Here is a 10,621-nt window from a genome sequence, read left to right as displayed (position 1 = left end):
TTAAACGCCCAGGGTCTTCTTCATGGCTTCATACACCACGTAGCTGATGCCACCTGCTGGCAACACCTTCAGTAACGTGGGGGGTCATACCTCGGTACAGCCCCGGGCAGCCCTGCTGGGCCAGGATCTGCCGGAAGACTCCACACATGGTGAGGTTCGAACCCTCCACGGTGTCTGCGGGGACAGAGGCAAACTCAGAGCCTGGGCCAGAGATGACTGGGCATTCTGGAGGGGGGCGCGGTCTGGAGAGTTGGGGGGGTCAGTGAAGCCAGGAGCAAGGGGTCTGGGTGTCAGTTGGAAAGAAGTTTGGAAGACTTTTAGAGGAAATTGGTCAGTTTGGGGAGAGTGAGGGGCAGGAATTTTCAGGATTGTTGTAGGGAACATCTTAGAAAACATTCCAATTTCTAAGATCTGCTAGAGATTTGGGGATTGTGCTAAGGGATAGTTTGGGGACATTTTCAAGATCAGGGTGCTGGGCTAAGGACCTGTTTGGATGTTTGAGGATTTGTTTAGGGGTTTGAGAGCCCCTTTGGGGGGTGGTCACATTTGGGGAGTTCCCAGGATAGTGCAGCAGGTGGTTATGAGTTTGGGGATGTCTCAGAGTCAGATTTGGCAAATTTAGAAACGGTTTGACTTCTGGAGTCAATTGAGGGCTGGGTCCGATGTGGAGAAGTTGGGAGGTCATTTGGGGAGTACATGTCTTGAGGTCAGTATGGGGGCCTGAGTCAGATTCAAGGAGGTTTGTGGGAGTCATTTGGGAGCTGGATGTTCGGTTTTGTTTTGTTTTGTTTTGTTTTTGCGGTACGCGGGCCTCTCGCTGCTGTGGCCTCTCCCGCCGCAGAGCACAGGCTCCGGACGCGCAGGCTCAGCGGCCATGGCTCACGGGCCCAGCCGCTCCGCGGCATGTGGGATCCTCCCAGACCGGGGCACGAACACGTGTCCCCTGCATCGGCAGGCGGACTCCCAACCACTGCGCCACCAGGGAAGCCCTGGATTTTCGTTTTAGTGATGTGCAGGGTTAATTGAAGGGCTGAGATCAGATTTGGGGGTGAGTGTAAGTTTTGGTAGATTCAGGGGTCAGCAGAGGTGGCCAGGATCAGATATGGAGAGTTTAGGAGTCAGTTTGGGGCGGGGATGAGAAAGTTCAGAGAGCAGAGGCAAGGTGGGGAGGGGCATGCGAGGTCGCCTCTAGGGCCAGGCTGACCTTGGGCTTGCATCCTGGTGCGCACCGAAGTCAGTGGGTAACTGGCCATCTGGCCACAAGTTGTGGACAGTGTCATGGACGACAGACTGACCAGGCCACTGGGGTCCTCCATGTCCCTGCCTGATTTCAGCCAGAGGCACCTGAGCATCTACAAGAGAAAAAGGACAGGAGAGGGACTTCCCTGGTGGGCCAGTGGTTAGGACCCCATACTTCCACTGCAGGGGCACGGATTCGATCCCTGGTCGGGGAACTAAGATCCCACATGCCACATGGCCAAAAAAAAAAAAAAGAAGAATAAAAGCCCAGGAGGAAGCTCTTTACAGGCCTGGGTTCACGCCGCCCCTGACACCCCCCTCTGCGGGACCCACACCTCGTAGACAGCCAGGTCGGTGCAGGCGTAGGGAATTATGCCAAGCATCAGGTAGCCGCGGCAAAGGACGCGGGTGCCCTCCTGCTCCGTGATATGCCTGGCGCAGTCCAGCAGCCCCCTGTACTGGCCAGTCTGGCACAGGGTCAGCCATGTCTTCAGCACCTGGGGAGGATGAGGAGTGAGGTGACTTGTTTGATCTAATCCTCTCAGTGACCCCCAACCTTGGCCACTGTCCCCATCTACGCAGGAGGAAACTGCTCAGGAACGCACACAGCTGAGTTTCAAACTCAGATGCCTCGGCCTGTATGTGCTCTCAGCCCAAGAGGGTGAGGAAGGGACTTCCCTGGCAGTCCGGTGGTTAAGCTTCCGCACTTCCACCGCAGGGGACGCGGGTTCGATCCCTGGTCGGGGAACTAAGATCCCGCAGGCTGCGTGGTGTGGCCAAAAAATTAAAAAAAAAAAAAAAAAGGGTGAGGGAAGAGATGTGAGCCAGGTGGGGTCTGCCACAGCTCTGCCCTAACGCCAGCCAACTGTAGTGCCATGCAAGTGTGGACCCCAGGTAGCCAGATCGGCCAATATTCTGAAAGAAGCCAGTTACTGGAATTTTTATGAAGTGCCCCAATATCAAAATATTGGCAGCTCTACAATTGTGCAAAAGACAGCACACCGAGTGTGGTAGGCAAAATTCTAAGGTGGTCCCCAAGATTTCCATCCCCCTGATAGCATCATCTATTTGATGCCCTCCCTCCTGCCCTTGAGCTACTGAAGCCCGCATGCCTAGAGACCTGTGAATGTGATGGGCTGTCACTCCCCTCGGTCAGGTTACACGATATGACAAAGCTGAAGGGATTTTGCAGATGTAATAAAGCCCCTAACCAGTTAAGTTAATCAAGAGAAATCGTCCTGGGTGGGCCTGACCCAATCAGGAGAGCCCTTTAAAAGAGAGTCTATTGCCAGAGACAGAAGGCGGCAGAGAGATTGGAAGCATCAGAAACACTCTTGGGTTGTGTCTTTTCTTTTTTTTTATGCCGTGCCACAGCTTGCGGGATCTTAGTTCCAGGGATCAAACCTGGCCCTTGGCAGTGAAAGTGCAGAGTTCTAACCACTGGACCATCAGGGAATTCCCTCAGGTTGGTCTCAAACAAGCAAACTGTTACGGAGAGGATCACATGGCAGGAAACAGTGGGTGGCCTCCAGGAGCTGAGGACCTCGGTCCTACAATCGTAAGAAAATGAACCCCGCCAACAACCAGGGAGTTTCGCAGAGGACCGCAAGCCTCAGATGGGTTCATTGGTAGCCCAGTTGACACCTTGATTTCCACCTGATCAAACCCTGAGCAGAGGACCCGATTAGCCAGTGCCCAGACGTGACCCACAGAGACAATGAGATAATAAATCTGTATCATTTTAAGCTACTGAGTGCAGTAATTTCTTATGCAACAATCAAAAACAAAAACGCTTCACAGATGCAAACTATTGTAAACAGAATGGATAAACAGTGAGGTCCTGCTGTATATAGCACAGGGCACTATATTCAACGTCCTGTGATAAACCATAATGGAAAAGAATATATATATAAAAAAGAATGGGGACTTCCCTGGTGGCGCAGTGGTTAAGAATCCGCCTGCCAATGCAGGGGACACGGGTTCGATCCCTGGTCCAGGAAGATCCCACATGCTGCGGAGCAACTAAGCCCGTGCACCGTAACTACTGAGCCTGCACACCACAACTACTGAAGCCCACATGCCTAGAGCCCATGCTCCGTAACGAGAAGACAGTGAGAAGCCCGTGCACCGCAACAAAGAGTAGCCCCCTCTCGCCGCAACTAGAGAAAGCCCATGCTCAGCAATGAAGACCCAATGAAGACCAGACAAGGGCAAGAATTATGTGGAGAAAACTTTAGAACCATTAAAGGGCAAAAAAGGAGACTTGAACAAATGGAAATGTTCTCGGATATGTAGAACCGATATCATATGGATGGCAATAATCTCTAAACTCAACTATGAATTGAACATCATGCCAGTAAAACACAAATACCAGTAGGTGATTTTGTGTTCTGAATGAGGTGCATTGCTTCTGAAGTTTGAATGGAAAAACTCAACAGAGAATAGCTTGGAAAACTGATAAAGAAGAGAAGGGATGGAAAATAATAAGACATAATATCAAGTCTCAAAAATTAAACACGGGGCTGGGACTTCCCTTGTGGTCCAGTGGTTAAGACTCCACGCTTCCAGTGCCGTGGGTGCGGGTTCAATCCCTGGTCGGGGAACTAAGATCCCACATGCCACGTGGTGCAGCCAAAAAAAGTAAAAATGGTGGGGCAACACTGCACAGACAGGGCTTCCCTGGTGGCACAGTGGTTGAGAGTCCGCCTGCCGATGCAGGGGACGCGGGTTCGTGCCCCGGTCTGGGAGGATCCCACATGCCGCGGAGCGGCTGGGCCCGTGAGCCATGGCCGCTGAGCCTGCGCGTCTGGAGCCTGTGCTCCGCAACGGGAGAGGCCACAACGGTGAGAGGCCTGTGTACCGCAAAAAAAAAAAAAAACAAAAAAACCAAAAAAACCTACATAGACAGTAACATGATCAGTGGTCCCCAAGGACTGGGGGAAGCAGGGAGGGGTTAACAGGTGTAGTACAGAGACTTTCTACAGCCGTGAAATTATTCTGTGTGATGCTATTATGGTGGCTACTTGTCAAAACCCATAGCAAGTACAACATAAAGGGTGAACCCTGATGTCAACTCTGGGCTTTGGTTAATAATAATGTATCAATATTGGCTCATCAGTTGTAACCAAAGTACCACCGAAATGCAAGATGTTAATGAGAGCGGAAACTGTGTACGTGCGGGAGGTATATGGGAACACTCTGTACTTTCTGCTCAATTTTTCTGTAAACCTAAAACTGTGCTACAAAATAAAGTCTATTCATTAAAAAAAAAATTAAAAGATAGTAGTGCATGAAGAGACCCCAGAGCGACAAGAAGAGAAAGGTCAGAAATAAACCCAAATATATACAAATATAGGTAATTTACCCAATTTAGTAAATTACAGTGGTGGCGTGTTGGGTCATTGCTGGGAGAAAGGAGAGGACCCATTCAGTAAATAGTGTTGAGGTCACCAGGTAGCCATCCGGAATACAAGTTTGATACATATCTTACATGAAGGAGAGGAGGAAGAGGGGGAGGGGGAGAGGAAGGAGGAAGCAGCTACCACCTCATCATGTTTCATCTTCTACGGGGCAGATATTCTCTTACCTCCATGGGGTCGATGAGCATCTGGGAAGTGGCCACAGCCAGGGAGCTGGCAAGGAGTCATTCCTGAAAGGGTGGGGACTCATGCACTCCGCAGAAGTAATTCTTACACTGGGACAGGAGAGAGGAAAATGAGAGAATAACTAACCTTCCTTCCTTCCTGAAACTCATCCAGGGGAAGAGGTCTGGGACCCGGAGGATGAACATATGTCTCGGATAAGGATCTGGGCTTTGGGGGTCGTGGGTACAGGAGAGGTGAGGGCTTGAGGGTGGGGCTGGGAAAAGCAGACCATCCCCCCACCTGTTCAAAGACAGAGAACTTGATGGCATACTCCGGGGCGATCTTGAGTACGTTGATACCATTGCCCCTCCATAGCAAGCAGACACCCCCATCCCCACCCCCACCCCGCCTCCTGGACCATGCTCCGTATACCTCCCAGGAAATTCATGAAATTTGTCTTGGAGGAGTAGACCTGGGGATACGGAGGTCCCTGGCCCTCTGAGGAATCCTCCACCCCATCTCCATCCCCATCCCAGCCTGGAGCTCAACCTCTCCTGTCTCCAGCTGCCCAGCTCCAAACCTACCCCCTCCCATCCCCATTCCTTCTTCAATGCCTTTCTTCACTAGTTGTAGAATTCTCTAAAACGACCCAGACCCAAACCCAACACCTACTCACATTCCCATCTCATCCCTCATCTTCTCCTCCTCTCCAGTCCTATTTTGTCTTCAAAGACCCCATCCCCAGTTCTCTGATCCCCACCCCATCCTTGTCCCTGGTACCATCCTCTCAACTCCAACCCCTGTCCCCACCCCACCCTGGTACCTGTTTCCGGTTACACCCTCACCCCCATCCTGAACTCCATCAGCTCCACTTCCACCCATCCCCATCCCAGCAGCTCCAGCGCCATGCTCCCCATGCACCTGCATGTACACCTTGGCACAGTCCAGAGAGGCCGTGCCCGGGTGAGACACCGCCCCAGCCATGGCTCCCGAGAGGAGAAACTTCCACAAGGCTCCCTCATTATCTACCTCCACGATAGCCATGGGGACCATCAGCTGCTCTCCAGTGTCCAGCACCTGCAGGACAGACCCGGCTCCCACCCCCACTCAGCCAGTCTGGAGCTCCTTCCCCAGACACATCTCCAGAACCCCCTCCCAGTCCAAGGCCTACCAGGTCCCCACTGCTTCAAGGTGGCATTCCATCCAGGTCTGCTGGGAGAGGAGCGGGCCATGCAGGGGTGTGGGCAGCATAGCCTTCTCCCCCTGCAGTCCTGGCTGGAGGTTCTGGGAGGCCCATGGTGCCCAAACTCCGCTGCTGTGTTGGGAGATGCTCCAGTTTGCTTTCAGGCACGTGCCCAAACACGTACCCATATACATGGGTACAGCCCAGGTTCAAGGAGGGGGGTGGGTTTGGGTGAGTAAGGACTTGACCCTCTTAAACAGGGTCTGGACCCTCGAGCAAGCCTTCTGACCTTCCTCAGGTTGGGCTTCCATGGCAGCTGGAGGGTCAGGACACTTAGGTTCAAATCCCTGGTGAGAAGTTTGCCCATCCAGCAACCATGTGGGAGGGACGCCTTGTAAATTTGGGTCCCAGGGGATGATGAGGTTACAAAGGCCCTTGTGAGCTCACTGCATATGAGACGGAGTGAGTGTCTCCCCGCCCACGAAAGGTCCACATCCCAACCCCTCTAAACATGTGAACGTGTTACGTTACATGGCAAGGGGGAGGGGGTGGATTAAATTTGCAGATAGAATTCAGGTTCCTAATCAGCTGATGGGGAGATGGAAAGGTTGTTCTGGATTAACCACAGGGGCTCAAGGTAATCTCACGAGTCCTTCAACAGGGAAGAGGGAGGCAGAACCATCAGTGTTAGAGGGACTGGTTGTGAGAAACATTCCACTGGCCACTGCTGGCTTTGAGGACGGAGGAGGGGGCCACGAGCCATGGAATGCAGGTGGCCTTTAGAAGCTGGAAAAGACCAGTTAGCAGATTCTCCCCTGGAGCTTCCAGAAGGAGCCAGCCCTGCTGACAGCTAGATTGTAGCCCAGTGAGATCCGTGTCAGGCTTCTGACCTCCACGATAATATTTTAAGCCACCAAGTTTGTGGTACTTCGTTACAACAGCCATAGGAAACTAACAAACTATGTATTGTTGTCATGGCAAGAGGAGGTGGAAGTGGGGGAGAATGGGAAGGCTCTGGAGCTCTGGGAGAGAGAGACACAGTTAGTCCCCGAAGTAAGACAGGCATAGGTTTGGAGTCAGATGGACCTGAGTTTGAATCCTATCTCAGACACTTCTTGCTGTGTGACCTTGGGGTACCTGCTTTTTTTTTTTTTTTTTTTGTAAAGAATCATCTTCTTTTTTTTTTTTTTTAAATTTATTTATCTTTGGCTCCGTTGGGTCTTTGTTGCTGCGCGCGGACTTTCTCTAGCTGCGGGGAGCGGAGGCTACTCTTCGTTGCGGTGCGCGGGCTTCTCATTGCGGCGGCTTCTCTTGTTGCAGAGCACGGGCTCTAGGGCGCGCAGGCTTCAGTAGTTGTGGCGCACGGGCTTAGTTGCTCCGCGGCATGTGGGATCTTCCTGGACCAGGGCTGGAACCCGTGTCCCCCGCATTGGCAGGCGGACTCTTAACCACTGCGCCACCAGGGAAGTCCCGGGGTACCTGCTTTACTTCTCTGAGCTTCAGTTTCCCCAGCTGGAAATTGGAAGTAATGAGTAACTCTACCACATAGCGTTGTCATAGGATCCGATGAGAGTCTTTGTTGGGAGCATTTCCATCCTCAAAGTTGTTTGATCAAAAACCCTTGAGGTCATCCTTGATTCCTCCCTTTCTCTCTTACACACAGTCTGTCACTAAATCCTGTGGGCTTAACCTTCAAAGTATATCCAGAATTTGGCTGCTTCTTACCATGTACATGGCCACCACCTTGGTCCAGCCCCATCGTCACTCACATGGACCAGTGCAGTGGCCATCACCCAAGTTCCCCCAGCTCCTGCCCTCGCCCTTCACAGTCTGTCCTCCCCTCAGCAGCCATCAGAGGGCGCCTGTGAGCACCTGAGTCAGGTCCCGCCCCTCTCTGCCCACAGCCCTGTAGGCTCCACCTCCCGTGGGTAAAAGCCCCAGTTCTCCCCTTGGCCCAGAAGGCCCTGCAGGACCTGCCCTGTCCTCTCTCTGTCCTCACCTCCTCCTTCTCTCCCCATCACTCACGCTGGCCTCATGGGCCTCCTTGTTGTTCCTCCAACACACCCAGGCATGGTACTACCCCAGGACCTTTACACTGGCTGTTTACTCTGTCTTGCATGCTGTTTCCCTAGACATCCCCATGACTCCTTTTTTTATTTTTGGCCATGCTGCGTGAATTGTGGGATCTTAGTTCCCCAACAAGGGATGGAACCCAGGCCATGGCAGTGAAAGCACCAAGTCCTAACCACTGGACCACCAGGGAATTCCCAAATCTTTTTTTTTTTAAACCATCTTTAAATCTTTCTTCAAGCATCACTTTCTCCCTGACGCCTTCTCTGACCACCCTACTTAAAATTTAAACTCAGCCCTGCAGTATTTCTCATCCCCCTTCCCTTCTTTGTTTTTCTCTGTAACACTTTTACTATCTACACTGCTACATATTCACTCACTTGTGTTACTTCTTCATCTCTCCCCACTGGAATATAGGGTCTATGAGAGCAGAGATCTTTGTTTGTTTCATTCACTTCTGCATCCCATGTCTAGAACTGGAGCTGGCATAAAGTAAGTGTTCAGCACATATATACATTAAGGGGGGCTTAGCACAGAGTGAGGGTACATAGTACTTGCTTAATAAATGTAAGTTCTTTTCCCTTTAAAGATGTCAGTGGACATCTTTAAAGTGTGGGTGGGGAAACGGAGGCTTAGAAAGGGGAAAGCAGCCTGTCTGATGTCACACTGCATGTCAGCAGAGCTTCCCAAATCCCAAACACAGTGTAACGGTTTAAAAGAATGTGGACAATGTATAACAGCAACTAACATAATGTTTAGGTCAATTACACTGCAAAAACAAACAAATGCATAGAAAAAGAGATCAGATTCCTCGTTACCAGAGGCAGGGAGTGGGAAGAGTGGGAATTGGATGAACGTGGTCAAAAGGTACAAACTTCCAATTATAAGATAAATAAGTATGAAGGATGTAATGTACACGTGATAAATAGAGTTAACACAGCTGTATGCTATATATGAAAGAGAGTAAATCCTGAGTTCTCAAGAAACATTTTTTTCTATTTCTTTAATTTTTAATGAGATAATTTTTAATATGAGATGATGGATATTCACTAAACTTATTGTGATAATCACTTCATTATGCATGTAAATCAAATCATTATGTTGTACACCTTAAACTTTTACAGTGCTGTATGTCAATTATATCTCAGCAAAACTGGAAGAAAAAAAAGAGTGTGGACAAGAAAATGAATGTTAACAGGCACAATTAAATAAAATGAAGTGGTACTACTCAGTGCTGGCATGGCCGCATTAAAACTGGTAATGCTAATTCCTTGTTGGTGGCTGTGTATATTGCATACAATTTTTCCAGTGACATGACCCTGAGATAGTCATATCCTTTGACCCAGAAATCCCACTTCTGGGCATTGATCATTAATTCAAAGGAAGTAAAAATACAAAATAGTTAGCAAGGCTTGATCCCTTATCTGGGTGTGTGAAAAATCATATCTATATATGTGTATATGTATCAGTTAGCTACTGCTGCATAACAAATCACCCCCTCCCCAAACATAGCAGCTTAAAACATGAACAAGATGGTAGCTTCAATGTCTTTTTTTTCTTTTCTTTTCTCTTTTTTTTGCGGTACGTGGGCCTCTCACTCTTGTGGCCTCTCCCGTTGCGGAGCACAGGCTCCGGATGCGGAGGCTCAGCGGCCATGGCTCATGGGCCTAGCCGCTCCACAGCGTGTGGGATCTTCCTGGACCGGGGCACGAACCCGTGTACCCTGCATCGGCAGGCGGACTCTCAACCACTGCGCCACCAGGGAAGCCCTCAATGTCTTTTATAACCTAATTCTGGAAGTAATATACCATCACTTCTGCTGTATACCCTTGGTCATACAGACCTGCCTTGGTACAATGACAGAGGAGATTACACAAGAATGTGAACACCAAGAGTCAAAGATCATAGGGGGACATCTTAGAGAATGACTCTCACAGTCCACATAGGAAAAAGTTTGATCACGTGAAGACAGGCAGAAATTGGAGTGATGGGTCTAACATCCAAGAACACCAAGGGGTGCGGGCAGCCACCAGAAGTTAGGAACAGGCACGAACAGATCCTTGCCTGGAGTCTTCAGAGGGAAAATGGCCCTGCCAACACCTTGGTTTTTGACTTCAACCCCCCATAACTGTTAGAGAATAAATTTCTGTTGTCTTTCATTTATGATAGCCAAAAGGTGGAAACAACCCCAGTGTCCATCAACGGATGAATGGATAAACAAAATACGGTCCCTCCATAAAATAGAATATTATTCAGCCTTAAAAATGAAGGAGATCCTGACACCTGCTACAACATGGAGGGAACTTGAGGACATGATGCTCAGTGAAATAAACCAGACACAAAAGGGCAAATACTGCATGATTCCAGTTCTAAGAGGTCCCTTGAGGAGTCACATCCATAGCGACAGCAGGTAGACGGTGGGGGCCAGGGGCTGGGGGAGGGGATGGGGAGTCAGTGTTTAATGGGGCAGAGTTTCAGTTTGGGGAGATGAAAAAGTCCTGCAGGTGGATGGTGGGGATGGTTGTACGACAATGTGAATATACTT

The 10,621-nt window shown here is 50.1% G+C and overlaps 1 protein-coding gene across 1 annotated transcript; it reads right to left on the bottom strand.

Moving 5' to 3' along the window:
• SLC25A41 (solute carrier family 25 member 41) lies at positions 1-6,317 on the bottom strand (the record flags this gene model as incomplete). The annotated part of the gene is given in 11 exon segments (XM_082651986.1): positions 1-81; positions 83-174; positions 1,205-1,352; positions 1,575-1,736; positions 4,826-4,882; positions 4,886-4,933; positions 5,124-5,231; positions 5,233-5,295; positions 5,745-5,900; positions 6,136-6,239; positions 6,242-6,317. Coding segments are annotated over 11 exon segments (1,095 nt in total).
• Positions 6,318-10,621: the final 4,304 nt, after the last annotated feature.

The sequence above is a fragment of the Grampus griseus genome (assembly GCF_964374135.1).
Source record: "Grampus griseus genome assembly, chromosome: 3".
Lineage (NCBI taxonomy): Eukaryota > Metazoa > Chordata > Mammalia > Artiodactyla > Delphinidae > Grampus > Grampus griseus.
This window is presented reverse-complemented; position numbering and strand designations above follow the sequence as displayed.